Raw genomic sequence first — 18,904 nt, 5'->3', positions numbered from 1 at the left:
GTGAACTTGTTTATCATCCCGCTGCCGCAATGACGTTTTTGGTTGTTTAGCGCCATACAGTGGACGCCTAAGATAAGGCAAGTACAACTTCGTACATGAGCGCTACCTAGCTGTCACTTTCAACTCAGGTGGGAAAACTTCTCTTTAAATTAAAATATTTATCTGAACACAGGAAAGCTAAAACTTATCCACCCAAAAAGGATCCGAAGCGGTGCCGCTAATAGAAACGCCACAAAAGGCAGCCTCCAGGTTTTGTTTTTCTCCCGTGGATAAATGGGGACTTGACCAATACATAGGGGGACTGAGAAAACATTTTGAAAATATATTTTATAAAATAACTAAAATGCTGGAGGGGCTACACAGATTTTGGAGGCGGAATACCCTATACCGCCCGGGTATCACCGGGTAATTAATGGCTGGTTGCAATGTGCACTGCATGATTGGATTTCTGTTTTCAACAGTCTACTTGGTGAAATGGGTTTATACGAAGAGCAAAGAGTGGAATGCATTCAACATCCCTTTAACTTCATAGAGTGTGTGACGCGCATTTAATTCATCATATACATAAAAACGCACTTGTTAGGAGGGGGTGATGTCGTTTTCCCTGCAACAAGCCAGCAACCACGATTACGCAGTGGTTCAGATTGCAATTCAGACTTTCTCCACGAGAGATCGCCACTCGCCAATACAAGATCCCGTGTCTCCGCAGTGCTGGTTGCCTACGAGGAGTGCGTTTGATTGTTGCAGGGCTCAATGGCGGACGTAGCAGGGTAGTCGCGGACATCACCGAGGACAATAACATCTCCGCCGTGTTAATTCCGTGTCGGCGTCCCGTGCCGTGGTGTGCACGGCTCGATTTGCAGTTTGCGGTGTATTTAGCGGTACATTTAGTGGCCGCCATCGGCTATTTCCCCCTCCCTTGCTCGTCTTTTCGCACTTTCGAGTTCGCATCCGAGCGAGGAAGTTCATGCTGGCTCGATAGAGGCAGCTGGTTTGCGGGCAAAACATGGGGGAGTCTCTTGAATTGATCGGGAAGCGGCTACTCTTGCTGCTCGGCGAAGGCGGGACTGCCAACGGATCCGAGTCGGAGCAGACGCCGCGAGCACGGGACTGGCTGCGGGGGACGGTGCGGGCGGTGAGCGTCATCGGCCTGGCCGCCCCGGAGGCTAGCGGAGGAGAGGCGACAACAACAACTCCTGCTGCGGGACTTACGGTTGGTGTTTACACATGGTGTTGTCTCGTGTAATGCAACCGAAGAACAAGTCGGGATGAATACCGCACGGAATTTTTCCCCCCGTCTCACCCGATTGACGTTTGTGTTATTGTGGCTACGTTTGTTGACACCTAGTACTAGCTTTGCCATATACAAGCGACGCGCTTGCTAACGTCACAGGCAGCCGACTAAAGCTAAACTCGAGACCGAGGATCCTATGGCCCCCGCATTGTTCGCATTTTACCATAATAACGAGTGTCAAACACCTTCTATAATGTTGGCAGATCGTCACCACACATAAAGAAATATCATAGAACGGAGTAATTTATGGTCAAAGACCATGAAATCGTTTTTGCTCCCCTTTTGCATTGACATGTAGCATTAGCTTCGTGCTTGCAAGCTCTCCAAGTCCACTTAGCGGACTTATAAGTTGTGAAACAAATCACTTTTCCGAGGCATTTGCGTCGGCAATGTTTATGAACGAGGAGTTTTAAATGGTCATTTTTACCAATGGGTGGTTTTAGCAAAGATGGACATTCTACACCGTGTAAGGCTGCTTAAGAAAGGCGTTGAGGTGGATGAAGGTGGGTGACCTACATAAATGAAACCAATTAGATACTTGGAAAAAAAATCGTACTTTTAAAAATCTATTGATGGACCTCCCATGATGTTTTAAATTCTTGTAAATACGCTGATTTTACGTCATAGTATAAATTATAATAAAATCTAGGCACCTGTCATAGGAATTGCAAAAGTAGCAATCAATTATTATTTACCTTCATTATTAATTTCCTTTTGTTGTATTCAAATTTAAATTTATAATTGCGACTACTGACAGCAGGCCCCTCTCAATGGATTTAATTTTGAGGGAGGTTGTCAAAGATGAGATGAACAGTGTCAGGTAGAGGCACAGGATTGTGTGGTATATAACTATAGCTATAAAGAAACATTCAAATGTGATTAATACTGAGAGTAAAGCATTAATTAATGTGCAATAGTCTCCTTCAAATGGGGTCAAAATGGAGAAAGAACGAGTTTAATAATTCAAAGATTCAAACTGAATGCAATTAACTGAAGTTCGGTTGACAAGAGTTCCCACTCGGGCTGAACGAATTCAAAGTTTGTGAATTTGTTATAGTGAAGGTTTAAGACTGCAAGACGTGTATATTAAAGTGACAACTCATATTAATTCATGGTTCATTTGGCTCTATATTATCTTAAGGCTAACTCGTGAGACCAAAAAATTATGTATAATAAATTGGTAATAGTCTTAATTAATTCATTTTTCATAACAGGTGTCATAAAACATGAACATTTGAAGACTTAAAGCCATACATTTGCATTATTGTTCTAATCCAATTAAATAGAAATCGCAATATTGATGGGGGGGTTGCAGTTAGATTCTTTAGCCCTAATTCCTCCAGCGACAAAGTAATCATAATTTCTATGGAAGTTAGAATCTGCCATAGTCACTCACTAACCACTAACCCACAATAAGGCAGTATTAAACTCATTACTATGTATGATTAACATGTTTAGGTCATTTGTATAAAACAAACAAAGAACAGTTAGTGTGGCAGCAACTGTAGTGTCTTTTTGAGTCGTGTGACAAGATATTTGGAAGCACCCACAGCATCACGCTAATGTATAAAATTCCACTCAATTCTGGTGCCGTAAGCGCGTATACACTTAAACTAGCTTGATCTTTGCCTTGAAATGTGGGTCACCGATTCATTTTTTTCAACTGCAGGTGTTTGTGGAGTTTGAGAATGCGTCGCAGCGGTGTTCGTGGGTGCAGGTGTACGACGATGCCGTGAAGGCTCTGTTGGTGGAAGATTCCATTGTTTGGGCCAGTCGGAGCGCCGCTACTGCGTCTTCCGGGTCAACCACAGCCTGGCCTGCTCTGGTGAGGCTGTGTTCACACTTAGTATGTTTGATACAATGTTTCAGGCCAAAGTTGAAAAAACAAACATAACAAAATAATACATGATACACATACAGTTACTTGCGTACAAGTGTTGCAAATGGTTAGAGTCCATAAAGACAAAAATATTTCACAAATATTGTCCGTTTGGCCCATCATTTTGGCCGACTTTTGAACGGCCATAATTACCCGATGTAATTGGTTGACCTGTTAGTTGATCGAGCCCTATTGCGAACTAGCCAATAAATTGCGGCCCTAAATATTGGTATCGGTGCATCCCAAGCTTTGGCTTGTAACATTTTGACTTTTTATATGATGATTTACTTTATTGTTGTTGTCTTGTGCTGTCTCCTTAGAGCAATCGTGTTATTGATTGATTTTAATTTGTTTACCCACTTCTAAGGTTAAATTTAATGGTGTGTGCTTTTCTTCTTCCCTAGGCTTTCCACTCAATAGTGGATAGAGTGGGTTTGGGAACTGTGCTTCCAGTTCAGTATTTTGGAAGCAACAGTCTTGAGTTCCTTCCTGATAAAAAATCTATCCACAGGTTTGAGGTGTGTTTCTTTGTTTTTCTTGTAATATTTGCCTTTCTCCTAATTTTAAATGACAACAACATAAGCCCTGAAAACCTACTAACAATAATCAATACGGCTTATTTCAACTAAATGGACATGTGAATTAATATTGTATTTCTGGACCGTGACAATATTGGGGACATTTTGTGTTGTGTTCTTATGCAGCTGGAAAAAGACATAAGGCATCCACTGATGTTGGAGCAGCCCTCTGTACAGACTGCCATTTCCAGCTGGCGAAGTGATTTTGAATTGCAGGAGATTCTCAGGAAGGGTAAGAACGATCTCTTTGTGTCCTGTCCCTTTTATGAACAAAGCGTTGAAGGCTTGTTTGGAGTTTTTGTTTTTTCATTGACTTTGAACAGGTGTTGAAAATGGATGGATGCATTGTATTGTATTTTATCATATAAACCCCATCCTTAATATGACATTTATCATCCAGATTCATTTTTCTTTTGAAAGATCTGCAAAGTTGTGTGAACCCTCACTTTTCTTTGCACAGGTTCGTACACTATTCAAGGACGAAGGGTTTGTGTGTACCAGCCAGAGCTTGAAGAATGCTGGGCCCTGGGACTTGTCTCACAACATGACCTGATCTCACACATAATGGAGATCATGTTGGATAAGGTGATAACAATGGACTTGAAAATAATTGAGACCATGGTGCCACTAACACGACCTTTTTTGCTGTAGAATAAAGAAAAGCAGCTGGTGGACCCTCGCGTTATACATGTCATGCTGGGGGACGAAGAGGTACGGCTTTTTAAAATCAATGCATGTATTTTCGAAATTTATAGGGCCATATTCTCTTATTTGTAATTTTTGTTTTATGCGCCAGGGCTTGCTATCTATGCAGTCTCCCATCCATATTTTTCTCACACCCACTGCATGTATGATAGGAATAAATATAGAGAAGCCAAAGAGGTGTGATGTGTTCAGTAATGTGTATTTTTCCTCTACTTGTGAATGTCATTTAAAGTTGTGAAAAGACAAAGCAAATTTAAAATGTGAAAATACCCTATTTGATGAATGTTTTATCGGCTAATCAGGATTTGCAAACTCCTCTAGCTACACACTTTGAAGGGAGAGGATGTCTTTTCATGATGAAACTGCACATCTGCGGGCACAGTTTCAATAGAAAGCGACACAGTATATCATAATATCGATATTTTGTCCCCACCCTTTTTTGTCACAGTTTACATTTGTATACTGTTAGATACTTGCATTGAGGTAACTCCCAATCATTGTGTTTTAGCTTGGTAAGAATGGCCGGCGAAAGATGGACAGTGAAACATTGAAGGGTGACAACAGTCGCAGACGCAGAACCGCCTCCGAGGAGGAGGACATGAACTTGAAGCGTTTTAAAGGAGCAGTAGAGTTGGGAGCCGAGGAGCCGAGATGTGATGATTCTAACAAAAACGTGACTGAAGGGACAGACGTGTGGAGAGGAGACTCTGGTGAAAGAGTCAGCAGCACAACCAAAAATGGCGGCACCTCCGAGGCAAATTTTCTTCAGAGCAAAGTGTCATCCCCTGCTAATTCCTCGGTCCAGATGGATCAGTCAAACGTCAACCCGACACGTTATTACACCCATGTGAAAGAAAATGGTCGGATGCTCGCCACACAAGGGGCGGCGGACTCAACCACCTCAGTTTCTCATACCCCTACGCCGCCTCCGCTCAAACCGGCACCCTCTCCCTTCTCTGCCACATCTTTCCCCTCTTTGGGCCAGATGCCAAGCCTGGTGCCCGGAGCCCCAGTCCATAAGGCTTCTCCATCGCAACAACCAGTCAGAGAAGATTCTTCCAAATCCTTTTCCAAAACCGCAGCTCTTGTTTCCCCTGGGCCTGTCACCATTTCTTGGTCTTCGCCCGACAGCAGCCCAAATGTGGCGCTGTCTGCCTCTGGAGGCTTTACTGCCAAGGCTCCTACTTGGGGAAGCCAGACGGAGGTAAGAAACAACAAATCTTTGTACAAATCTTGTATATTGTTTGTGTGGATGTTTTGCTGAGCCCTGTATAGGGACATCATTGTCTCTTTATTCGTGTGTTCAATAAATGTGGCAGCACACACACACACACACTCACACATTCAGACATACCAGTTAACCGAGTATGCTGCTGGGACTGTAGAGCCTCAGGGGGATGTCTGTAATGTCATTATGATTTCCTCACTACCACCAGGGGCATGTTTGCAAGGTATTTTAGGATTGCTAAAATGATTTGTTGATGTTGATTTTTTTTTTTTCTTCAAACCAAATCTTGCCATCAGCATGGACCCTGTTAGAACCTTATTTTCCTTAAGACTAAGGAAGCCAGGACTGTATATTGTTGCTATTATTTTTACTACATTGGCTGTAGGATGGAAAAACATTAGACTGTCTACCTGAGACATCTATAATGGCTTTTTCTATGTTGCAGGCATCTAAGACTGCATCGGGTTATCGCCTCCCATCAGCTGTGGCCGCTGCTCCTGTTTTTGGAGAGGTTATCTCACAGACAAATGGAGCTGCGACTGCTTCTGCAACCTCACTGGACACTTCTCGACCCTTTGGATTTGGGTTTGGTAGAGATAAAAGTGAGACTCAATCCAAGCAAGACCAAAACCTCTTTTTCCAATGCATGACAAAAAGTCCAGACTCCAGCCCAGGCCTATCAGGCGCTCCAAGCCAGTCCAAGGACACTAACTACTTTGCTGCGGTGTCAGAAACTCATAATAAGGAACCCCCAAGCCTTTTCAAGTCTGCTACAGAAGGGTTGAAAAAGCCGGAGCAGACCAAAACACTTGACATTCATCCAACAGGAAATGGTGTGCTGAGCAACTCTTCACCAGCCTTCCCAGTCATGGGAAGCTCTTCTGCTGGCCGGGCCTCTGCCATTGGCAGTTCTGCAACCGCATCTGGACTACAAAACCTCTTAAAGAGTTCTAATAATGGTACATTGACAGGGGCTGTGGTGATGCCCTCTAATGTTAATCCTCCAGAGAACCATCAGAACCTCTTTCTGCAGGGCCCTAAAGAGCCAGCTAATCCATTTTTGGTCTATGGGGACCAAAACGTACACACGCCATTTGCTGGACTCTCCCGGGTTGAGTCTGTCACAGACAACAAGCCCAATCTTTTCACGATGGCAGAGCCACCCAAGGGTATTCTATCCTCCCCTTTCGTGGCACTCTCATCTGCCGCTTCACCCAGCACTTCAATCTCTCCAGCACCAACCACGACCCAGAGGGCACAAAATGAAGCCACTCTGGTAAAAGACGAACAGGTCGTCGGGGAGATGCAGTCCTCTACTTCGGGCAGCTCTATTTTTGGCACTGCTGGCCCTGCCAGAGCTGGAAGCTCTGTTTTCGGATCGACTGGTCCCGTCAGAATTGATCAACTGCCTGTGTCTTTTGACCCAAACCTGACTCAGAAGTTTGCCTTGGAGGAAAGAGCACAATCAACAAAACGTGACTCTGACCTCAGTAGTAACAGCGACCTGTCAGACCTGAGTGAGAATGAGGAGGGTCCAGACAAAGGCCAAGTGCATGGAGAATCATCACAGTCTGGGAAGGATGGAGCCATGCTGCAAAAAACTAAAATCCAAGGCGCCTCTAAAAGCCGTCCTCGAAATAAGCCGTTCAAAGGTAACGTTGGTTACAAAAAGTCAGACCCATAAAAGTTGATAGGATTTTGGATTTAATATTGCTTTTTATTTTCCAGTGGGCCAGTCTGTACTGAAAGACCAGAGCAAAGTGCGGCGTCTTAAGCAGTCTGGCGAGTCCTTTCTCCAAGATGGCTCGTGTATCAACGTGGCCCCTCACTTGCACAAGTGTCGCGAGTGTCGCTTGGAGCGCTACCGGAAATCTCGCATCGCAGATGACGATAGCGAGGATGACGACGATCCAAATGTGGCTTGTCGTTTCTTCCATTTCCGAAGGTACACTTTTATAGCAAGCGTTTGCTTTATACACGTGATGATGTTTCCACGATAAGATCGATATTTGGTGATCATGTCTCATCCTTCTTTTGACTGTTACCAGGTTGGCTTTCACTCGCAAGGGTATATTGCGTGTTGAAGGTTTCCTAAGCCCCCAGCAGAGCGACTCAATGGCAATGGGACTGTGGCTACCTGCTCCCACTGTACAAGAGGGGCTCGACCTTGATACATCCAAGTATATCCTGGCCAATGTGGGTGACCAGTTCTGCCAGCTGGTCATGTCTGAGAAGGAGGCCATGATGATGGTGGAACCTCATCGTATGTACTGAGATCTCCTATTTATTCTTTGGACAGTGTTCTGACTGGCCTGTATTTTCTTATGGCCAGTTGCCGTGTGTTTCTCTGGTATGAATAAGTCAAAAATGTTCTGTGCGCTGGGTTAATTTGATGTTTGCCATCAAGTGAGCAGGCAAGTGTGTATTATGCACTTGACTTGTAAGTACCATGGCCAGTATCCAGCTGATGCAAGATTTTGATTCTACCAACCAATGGCGATAACATTTATTGATGATGTCATGGCATCCTCCTCATGTCCAACTACACAGAGTGGGCAGCTCTGTGTAAAAACGACTAATCATCGCCTCCATGGCTGCCAATTGGCTACAATTCTGACAAGCACCTTGGTCACAAAAGGACGAGGAGGAATAATTAACATGAGAAAGTAGTCAAACTGAATTGCTAAGATATAATTAAGCATAGTCATAAAACACTGGTTCATGTTTAATAGAATGCTGGCTGGAACTGTGCTACAGTGGATAGTAATCATCCATGAATGGCAAATTGAGGGAAAATATAACACCACAGCCACACAAAGGATTGTCTGAAAAATGAATCTGGAATGAATACATTTATGGCATACGTTAGCCAAGAGGAGGCGCTTCTAAGGTTAAACATATTGTACAATGCAGTAGACTATAATAAAATACATGTTCTCTAAATCGCACCACATCGGATTGTACTTATTTGAATGAATCAAATTTGAAACAAAAGAAGTTAGCTCATCAATATTCTGTCAGTGTGCAGTACTCAAAGCCAATGAAATCAAAATATAATGGAAATGCAGCGTTGGTGGGAGTTTTTCTGGTGGCTTGTTTGCTTAGGCTGACTTGAAAATGGCCTTGACGAATTCCAAAATGTTTCCGACAAAATATCCAGAATGTCACCGAGTTGTGATGACAGGGTTCGGCATCTCTGCCCACAGTATTCAAATGACTCCAATGTCGATTGACTATCCTGTGTTTACACCACTTGTCTTGCTGCCTCTACAGAGAAAGTAGCCTGGAAACGTGCCGTGCGAGGCGTGAGGGAAATGTGTGACGTTTGTGAGACCACTTTGTTCAACATCCACTGGGTGTGTCGCAAATGTGGTTTTGGCGTGTGTCTGGACTGCTATCGGCTTCGCAAGAACAGACCAAGAGAAGGTAAGTCTTTAAAGATGGCGGGCTTCAATTACAAGTTCCTCGTCAGTTTAGCTTTCCTATTGTACAAGTTTAACCAAAATATTTGGATCTGTGTCATAAACATGTTTTATGTTTTAGATTCAGAAGATGGTCCAGTGGATGATGTTTTCTCTTGGTTGAAGTGTGCAAAGGGCCAACCTCACGAGCCAGAGAACCTCATGCCGACACAGATTATCCCCGGGACAGGTAACAAACTGGCATTTATTCAGTAAGATTGAACTTTTACTTTGTTGTCTGTCTTTTGGTTCGGTTTGGTTGTTAATGCTCATTGTTTCTCTTAGCTCTTTACAACATAGGTGACATGGTGCACTTAGCAAGAGGCAAGTGGGGTATTAAAGCCAACTGCCCGTGTGCAAGTCGACATACAAAGTCCTTAGTTCGCCATAGTGCCCCCAATGGGATTTCACAGGTGAATCCTTATCGCACTTTTGTCACTTTGGGTGTTGAATGCGTTCTTACCGTTGCTTTGCTTATCTCAACAGACACCGCCAAACAGCGGTGGTATCCCTGGAGCTACGGCCATCGCTGTTGGCACAACTCCGAAGTCGGAAAGCGAAACATCAACGATCAAAACTGAAATTACGCAAACAGCAGTATCGTCCGGTGGCGGGATGGGGGAAAGTGTGGGCAGTACTAGCAATTCCACTGGTGGTACGTTATCCCTCAGTAACCTCGCACAGTCCTCCGTTAAGGAGTCGCGCCCATCAGGAGAGGGCAACAGCTCTGCTCTGCACTGGCTCGCAGATTTAGCCACACAAAAATCCAAGGATGACACAAAAGGTGAGATAATACAAATCACTGAAAACATTTTTAAGTTACCTTTCAATTTTCAAGTGTTACATCACTGTTTTTTTACCAATCAGATTCTGGTTCACTTCGCGCCATAATGAATCGGGAAAGTCGACCTCCTTTTGGCCTGGACTCACTCAGTTCCCTGTCAAGGCCTTCAGCTTCCAGCCCCAAGCTCTTTAACAGCCTTTTACTGGGCTCTAGCGTGACGCAGTCCAAACCTGAAGGGTCAAGTCTTCGGGACCTGCTCAACTCTGGACCCGGCAAACTTTCCCAAGGCCATGGAGAGAGTGCAGTACCATTCCCATCCGTCTTTACCTCTGGAGGCGTATGTAGAAACTATTTTTGTTTTTCTATGCGTATGGCAGAACCATAATAATTTGCTCAGTAATGAGCCTAAAAGTTTTAGTACGTTGAAATTGTTGAAGGTTAAATTTTGAAAATACATCACTTAAAAAAAAGTTCAAGTATTCTCAGTACTTGCTTAGCTTGTGAACCATTGGGTAATTGTCTTTACTCAGAGTGATAAGCTGAAGAGCAGCCTTCCCAACTTCTTGGACCACATCATTGCCTCAGTTGTGGAGACCAAGAAAGCAGAAGGCCGCCGTACCGGGATCTCTGAGGGAAGTGAGCTTGGTGTGTTGGGAGCCCGTAAAGATGGAATCATGGGTCTCAGTGTTTTGGAGCCACATACCTCGCACTCCTGGCTCTGTGATGGCAGACTCCTTTGCCTCCAAGATCCCAGCAATAGCAACAACTGGAAGATCTTTAGAGAATGTTGGAAGCAGGGACAAGTAAGAACCACTATTTATATTCCATATGCACCCCCGCCAAATAGTGTGGGGCAAGTTACATTTTTCATTTAAAAGGCGCAAGCTTTTGGGGGGGCTTTCTTATAATGGCAAATTCTTTTGTGCCTAGCCTGTCTTGGTGTCAGGCATACATAAACGATTGAAGCCTGAGTTGTGGCGTCCTGAGGCCTTTAGTGAGGAGTTTGGGGACCAGGACGTAGACTTGGTCAACTGCAGGAACTGTGCCATCATTTCTGATGTGAAAGTGCGAGACTTTTGGGATGGCTTCCAGATCCTCTCCAGTGAGTTCCCTAATCCTTCCTTGTAAATTCAGCATCTTTTTTCTTTGCATTGCTACATTCAACAGTGATATGTTTTTATCAACTGCAGAGCGACTGAAAGACAGTGACGGTAACCCAATGGTATTGAAATTAAAGGACTGGCCTCCAGGAGAAGACTTCAGGGATATGATGCCCACACGGTGAGTAAAAAGAGACAGACTTGTTTTGTTTACACTTCAAACAAATTAGCATCTAAATTTAGAAATTTGTTTGTGTCTGTGTTTCTTATTTTGTGTGCGTATGTGACAGGTTTGACGATTTGATGGAAAACCTCCCCTTACCTGAGTACACTAAAAGGGATGGCCGGCTAAACCTTGCTGCACGTCTACCCAACTTTTTTGTACGACCAGATCTTGGACCCAAGATGTACAATGCTTATGGTGGGAAAACATGGCCTAGTTTACCGTAATTGCCGGACTATAAAACGCACCGGATTATAAGCCGCACCAGCTAAAATTCAGGGATATTTCAGTTTTTTTCTTACATAAGCCGCACCGGGCTATAAGCCGCACGTGCACACGAGTTTTTTACAAAGAAAGACAGTACATAGAAAGCCCTTTTAATGTTTTAATAACATACTTGAACATGTCTTTCTAAACATTGCCTGCGACGCAGCAGTAGTATCGCAGCAACGCAGAAGTGTGCACGCGAGTTATTAGCAAAGAAAGACTGGACACAATAAGTTTTTCTAAAGCTTTAATAACGTACCTTAACATTTCTTTCCAAACACTGCCTGTGACGCGGCACTAATACCGCAGCAACACGGAAGTAACACAGCAAAGACACTGAGACGCGGCGGTAACACAGCAGCAACACAGCAGCAACACGGTAGCACAGCACTAACAGGGCTGGTTAAAAAAAAACATACCGTAAAAGTAAAAAAAGAGACGTCTTCATCTTCCTCCTGTGCACTGAAACCATCGAAGTCTTCCTCCTTACTGTCCGATTGGAATAGCGTTAGATATCCTTCGCCTCACACTTTCTCAGTCTCTCTTTCGTCGTCGCTTTTATGCATTTCTTCGAGTGTGATGAGGGTCTGTTCATGCTAATCTTATTGATCCACGAAGCGCTAAATTACATCAAACTAGCGAGCAACACGTATAGCTTAAAAGCGGCATCATATGCATTTCTTTTGTCCCCCATAATGACGGTTTGTGTATAAAAGCTTCCTTTCAGTAATGTCCGTCGTCTTGATCTCGTTCTGTCTCTTTGTGTGAGTGCGGGCGTGTACGTGATGCGCGAGACGATCAAAACACAAATTAGCACGTCTCCTTCGGCGCATTATCTCTTCTTCGTCTGTCTCGCTCTTGCTTCCTGTAGAGCGCCCCCCTGGAGACCGGAGACCGTTAAAATCCATAAGTACGCTCCAGAGTAGACAACACATAATGTCATCAACATCGACTGCCTTTGGCTTAAAAGCGGCATCATATGCATTTCTTTTGTCCCCCATGATGACGGTTTATGTATAAAGGCTTTCAGTAATGTCCGTCTTGATCGTTTTCTGCGTGATGCGCGAAATGTAAACACAAACTAGCACGTCTTCTTCGGCGCATTATTTCTTCTTCGCCTGTCTCGCTCTTGCCTCCCGCTAGAGCGCCCCCTGGAGGCCGGAGGACGTAAAATCCATAAGTACGCCGCGCCGCCGTTTAAGGTTCAAAGTAACCTTCTGAATAAAATGCATTAAAAGTTCACATTCATTACAACTTGTTTTTGGTGAGCAAAATGTCAGAAGAATTGAATTTAAATGCTGATTGATTGGGTTTTAATACAATGCAGATGGTCCAAACAGCGCCACTGCTTTGTATAATCTCTGAGTCACATGGCAGAGTAAGAGAAAGGGTTTAGGTGTCAAACTCAAGGCCCGGGGGCCAGGTACGGCCCGCCACATCATTCTATGTGGCCCACGAAGACAAATTGTGCATCAAATTCGTGTGTCATTACTAGAATTGCAAGTTGTCTTCACTTTTAATATCTTTTTTTTTTTTAAATATTTGACCAGTTTGTACTCGTCTGATTTGAAAACGAGTTATTTGTCAGTTTGTTTTGTAACTTTTACTGTATATAATAGTGTTAAGCGTAAAATTGATCAAGTCATCACAAAAATCACGGAAAAAATCTTATATAAGCCGCACCTGACTATAAGCCGCAGGGTCCAAAATTTTGGAAAAAAGTCGTGGCTTATAGTCCGGAAATTACGGAAATCCATCTTTGCTCTGTTTTTGCTCCATTATTGCATTTTTGGTTTCATATCTAATCCTCTCACTTTCACATTGGCTGTTGTGTTTATCAGGACTGATCTCGACAGAAGACAGGAAGGTGGGCACCACCAACCTTCATCTTGACGTGTCAGATGCTGTTAATGTCATGGTTTATGTTGGAATACCTCAAGGAGAAGGAGACATGGAGAAAGGTCAGTGGACTCTCACACTCAAACATTAATACCTGGTAGATTTTATATTTGGAAAACGAGAGCTCTGCTCACGCTATAAGCTATTATATGCGGGCATCATTTTCCTAGAATCTTTTATTTTTCCCACTGTGAGATATACCATAAAATGTGTCAACAAACATTTTGAGCTGCATTGTGACTCAGTCATGAGAGAGGCTGCCCTCCCCTGAATCTTAATTCTTCATCTTGCCAAACATTGTGGATGACCCTATGCGTAACTCTGTGGAATCAGGGTGAGGAGGGACTTTTTTTTTTTTTTCTTTTAGAAAACTTCAGTTAATGATTCGGTTTGTTCTGTGGATGTGAATCTGTACATTTAAAAAAACTCGACAACTAAAATGAAACCTGAACAGTTAACATAGATTGAAAACACTCCCCAAATAAACATTACAATTGATAAGACACAGAAAAAAACAGTTTGTTGGTTGTCCATTAAAATGTATGGACTTTAAATGAATGGTTACCAAGAGACAAAGTAAAAATAAAAAAATCCCATCGAAATTCTTGTGCAATCTTCCCGTTTGACTTTTTTTTCCAGTTCAAGATTTAAATGAGATCCTACTATTTGCTAATTCAGAATGATTAAATGTATTGCTTGAGATGGATAATAGTAGTAAGAGCCATGTCAGTTCAGCTGGGAGTGAATTGTAGCTGGTGGTAGACACTAATAAATAATGTACTCAGGTTGACTCTCAGCCAAAGCATCCATTATTTCTTTATACTGTTGTCCATTGCCACGCCTGCTTTTCGTTGGCACCCGTAAAAGACAATTCAGTGGGTATCTGTCCTTTTCATTACGGCAACATTTCTCATTCACAGAAGCAGATATCAATGGACGCAAAGGTGTGTAGATTTTCAATTTTATCCCTTGAGTGGCATGCATTCCTTCCTGACTAACTCCCCTTGACTGTTCCACTCTTCACTCCACAATAGGACTTGGCGATAATGGCCGTAATATAAATATACCCCCACCTTGCTTATTGAAAAAGTGAATTCTAATGTTATTTATTATATTTAATGTGATTTCCTAGCAAGTTTCCCCCTGTGTTAATTTGCATTAACTTCAACAAAAAATAACACAAATACTATTCATATTTGTCATTACAGACAATGAGCTTAAATGGTCACAGGCTTAAATAAAGGACTACCTGTGGCTTGGAAGAAAATACTTCAGGTTTAAAATTTACAGCGTTTCAAAGAATCCTGCTTTTGCAACAGATAATTGGGATAAATTCTCGAGTAATGTTCAGTGCGATTGACTCCTTCGTTACTTGTCATACGAAACATAAATTGAAAATAATTCAGCTTACTTTATTTGCTTTGTAGCAAGAATAAAATGTGAATCACAAGAAATAGCCACGAGTGAAGTTAGAAAAGTCTCCAATTTGACACCGACTTTAAAGCTTCATTGTGTTCCCAACCATGTTGTAAGTGGAATCAGTTCATGTCAGTCGGTGCTGTGAACTACAAAAGCTGCCAAACAAATGTCAATTAACCCCCCCCCCCCCGTCTAATTTACATTTATTTATACAGTGCCATTCTGTATTTATAGGAACATAATCTTAATACTCCAAGTATAATAATGATCAAAGTTACTCCCTATGGATGTCATGTTTTTCCTGTATCAATCGCGTATAAACCCCACCCACCCATCCACCAGCAAAGTGTTGCTTACACGTCTTTGCAGCTTGCAGTATGTCCAGCTTCAGTGAACTTGATGGTGTAATCACTGTGGGAAAAAAAGTTTGAAGGGCATCTAGACTTGGCTTCCATCTCTTCTGGCAGACATCTCTCTCCTTTCCCACTCTTTAACTGATGCGTGCGCAGGAAAACTCTGCTTTCCCCTTTCCTGTTTTGCTCTGAACCAAGACATGTTACAACACACATTACAGTCACAAGAAAGCAAATGGACACTTCATTTGTCATTTGGATGGATAACTTGAGTAAATCATATGTACGAGAGTTCTGGTTGTACACATTTACAGTTGTCACATAGAGATAGTAGACCAAAGCAAACCCTTTAAAAATACAATTCTCTGCCTTTCTTTTGGAATCCCTAATTCAGCTCTAATCATATGTACTGTAATTGCAGTCATTTCAAACTGACGTCAATGTTGTACTCTTAAGCACACACAATACCGCACATGAACAGATCAACAATTCTTGCAACTTAATTGCAGTATTGTAGTGAGAAGTTTAAAATTATGTTATGATTAAACTGATGATGAAGAATTAGCGGTACAGGCTGATGATGATAAAGCGATGACAGCGCAGAGGAATTGCATCTCACAAAGTTTTCTCGGAACGGCTTGAGGAAAATAGTGAGGCACCTACTCCTTTATGATGATAAAAAGGCTTTTATACATCTGGGTAGTCGTGTCAGCGGTATCGTAGAAAGCTGCGCAGAAGTTTGGTTCGCGCTAATGGCGGCTCAGCGTTTTACAGGTTTACCTTCTAGAAGCCTTGTAACTTTTTGGCAGAAGCGTGAGAAGGAGCATTTTTAACCAAGAAAAGCTCATAATTAGAAAAACAGTACGTCCACATTTAAATTTGGATGCATTCATGTTATGTTTTTCGTGGAAAATAAGTAAATAAACATCATACGTATATGCCATAAAAATTTTGAGACTACATTGGTAACATTGCTGAAAATCGTGACTAGGTAATTTTGTAAAAGTGAAGGGCAAATAGACAATGGAAAACTCCAAAGAGCACTGATGGAAGAAACTCTGTTGATGTCATTATGTTGATGTTTTGTTTGAACACCCAGAGGTCATGACAACGATTGAGGAGGGAGATGTGGATGAAATGACAAAGAGGAGGGTGTACAATGGAAATGAGAAACCCGGAGCTCTCTGGCACATCTATGCGGCCAAGGACGCAGAGAAGATCAGGGAACTGCTCCGCAAGGTTAGCAGCCAGTGGATACTGTCCCAAATGCTCCTCCTGTGACAAATCACTTGCAGCAGTTTCTATGTTGACGCTTGAGTGTTTCTCTTTTAAGGTCGGAGAGGAGCAAGGTCAGGAGAACCCTCTCGACCATGATCCCATTCACGACCAGAGCTGGTACTTGGATCAGGTCCTCCGCCGCCGACTCTATGAAGAATATGGTGTGCAGGGCTGGGCCATTGTGCAGTTCTTGGGCGATGCTGTTTTTATCCCTGCTGGAGCGCCACACCAGGTAAAGACTTTGCATATGGAAAGACTGTAGTCTGTTTACCTTTCAATGAAGGTAACATTGCTTGTTCTTCTCTCAGGTGCACAACTTGTACAGTTGTATCAAGGCAGCTGAGGACTTTGTGTCCCCAGAGCACGTGAGACACTGTTTCAGATTGACACAGGAGTTCAGACATCTTTCTACCACTCATACGAACCATGAAGACAAGCTACAGGTATGTGCGGCAAATGCAGCCCCCTTTTTCATGCAAGGGATTTGTGCTTTTGCAGTATTATGCAATAATGACATTTTGCTGTGGATTCGGATCTTTCATATGTTGTAGCACTTGGTTTGTTACCATTTGTGTAATTCTGCTAGCTCAAACACATTAGCACAAACACAATTATGCACCAACATTTTAACACTAGTTTAGGTCTTCTCTGTCCAAATATGATACTAATGGTAATAATGGTGTTATTTTTTTACTTTGAAAGAAAAAAACATTCAAAAAGCAAATTATGTTGTGATGCCATAGTGAGTTACTCTGCACCGTGCCAGTGCCTAATAGCAGTTGTGTGCAATTACAACTTTAACAACTGTTACAAAGACAAAACACTGAATTATATGCAACAAAAATTAACTAAAAACTACTTTTGGTTTGAATACATGACAGAAGATAACTGAGAGGTAACAGTAGGGTGTTTTCAGCACATTAGTGTCCGCTAGTGGTCTTTTTTTTTTTTATATATTTTTTTTTTTTTTTAAGTATCGTGGAATTTGTCAGATTCAAACCACCGTGTATAAAATCTGTATTATGTTTGTGTATACGTATGATGTCTTTGTAGGCAGGTCACTAATGATGTTAAGCATTTTTGTGGTTGTTGCCATCTGTTTAACAAATTGCTACCACATATGTTTTTTTTTTTATAGGTGAAAAACATCATTTATCACGCAGTGAAGGACGCCGTCGGCACGCTGAAGTCCCATGACCCGAAATTAGCCCGCCCGTAGTCATTGACTGGTGTGCCGTGATGACTAGCCTCCCAAGACCACTTCACACCATCTCATACGATCTTTTCATACGCATCTACATTACACACAAACACACACACACGCACACTAACACACACACACTGCAGCGTGAGGCATCAAGTCTATAACGTCAAATTTGGGAGAAGGGTTCAACCTGGTTTTGGGCTTTTCAGGGCGCCAATGAAGGAAGTCCTTTATCGCTGTCGCACAGACAAACTTGTCTAGCTTTTTTTTTCTTTTCAATTTGTTTTGATTAACAATGTATTTAAAGTCATTGTGTTTGTTTTGTCGTTTCCATTGTATGTGTACGATGTGCAAGTAAGGGAGGTAAAAGCTGACGTGCCTTCGAAGCAGATGTTCAGCAACCATATAAGAAACTGCTATGTGCGTTCCAGACTCATGTTTCTATTTTAATGACATCAGTGTATTTCAATAGATGCAAGGATTTGTAGATTTTTGTTGTTGTTCTTGCAGTTTTCAAACTGGGTGCTTTTACCCTCAGTGGCTGAAAGTGTATTTGTGAAGCAGCCAATGAAGGAAGCAGACCAAAGTTTTGTATTTTTAGTTTTCACTTTAAGAAGTCTTTTCTTTTGTACACCCCCTTTGTCATTGCACAAGTAATGATCAGGAGGATTTCATAGAAGAGGCTTTTTTTTGGTTACTATGTTTCACAGGCTGAATAACTGCAGATTTTCAAAAACATTGTTCTAAAATCACATTTGCAGCTGAACAGAACTACTGGCCATTAACATTGTATCAATATATATTGATCTTAGCAGTCTGTTTGATTTTTCACAATAAAGTTAAGAAAAATGGCTGTGTGTGGGTGTGTGTATGCATGTAAGTTACCATTCATAAAAAGTCACTGAGGGACCCTCTTCACTTTTTTTCTTTTAACTAATGAAATTTTGAGTTAAACATAATATGGAAGCGCATCAGCTCTTATAGATGTTAAAGATTCCAAGCATAGATCATGAAGTCCGCAAGGTTAATATAAAGCAAAACAAAAGGTTGCTGGGTGATACAGACGGAATTCATCATTGTCCTTTTCCTCTACCTGATGTCAAACATTTCATTAGGCCTATCATATAGTCACCAAAATAGTTTGGTGTTTTGGTATTAAAATCAGAAAAAATAAGAAGGTGTCAATATGTAAACACTCAACCAACATAGCCCCAGTTGTGGCGGACCTCAGT

The 18,904-nt window shown here is 42.2% G+C and overlaps 1 protein-coding gene across 2 annotated transcripts; it reads left to right on the top strand.

Annotated features, from left to right (window-relative positions):
- Positions 1-684: 684 nt before the first annotated feature.
- On the top strand, positions 685-18,523 carry kdm3b (lysine (K)-specific demethylase 3B). Of its 2 annotated transcripts, XM_088382001.1 has the most exons (25): positions 686-1,213; positions 2,964-3,119; positions 3,578-3,691; positions 3,878-3,983; positions 4,212-4,336; positions 4,403-4,462; positions 4,965-5,660; positions 6,130-7,336; positions 7,413-7,629; positions 7,733-7,947; positions 8,958-9,110; positions 9,228-9,335; positions 9,431-9,558; positions 9,632-9,929; positions 10,013-10,266; positions 10,460-10,732; positions 10,860-11,031; positions 11,120-11,210; positions 11,320-11,450; positions 13,361-13,480; positions 14,339-14,362; positions 16,290-16,429; positions 16,524-16,700; positions 16,777-16,911; positions 17,607-18,523. In XM_088382001.1, the coding sequence occupies exons 1-25, from the start codon at positions 1,007-1,009 to the stop codon at positions 17,685-17,687; spliced, it is 5,388 nt and encodes a 1,795-aa protein (XP_088238127.1). In that variant the 5' UTR covers positions 686-1,006; the 3' UTR covers positions 17,688-18,523. The 2 variants fall into 2 exon arrangements, with proteins under 2 accessions (XP_088238136.1, XP_088238127.1); XM_088382010.1 differs by lacking the exon at positions 14,339-14,362 and having other exon boundaries at positions 685-1,213.
- The last annotated feature ends 381 nt before the right edge of the window (positions 18,524-18,904 follow it).

This window comes from Syngnathus floridae, chromosome 1 (genome assembly GCF_059516105.1).
Source record: "Syngnathus floridae isolate MCC-2025c chromosome 1, RoL_Sflo_1.0, whole genome shotgun sequence".
NCBI lineage: Eukaryota > Metazoa > Chordata > Actinopteri > Syngnathiformes > Syngnathidae > Syngnathus > Syngnathus floridae.
The sequence above is the reverse complement of the archived record's forward strand: the minus strand, read 5'-3'. Positions and strand labels throughout refer to the sequence as shown.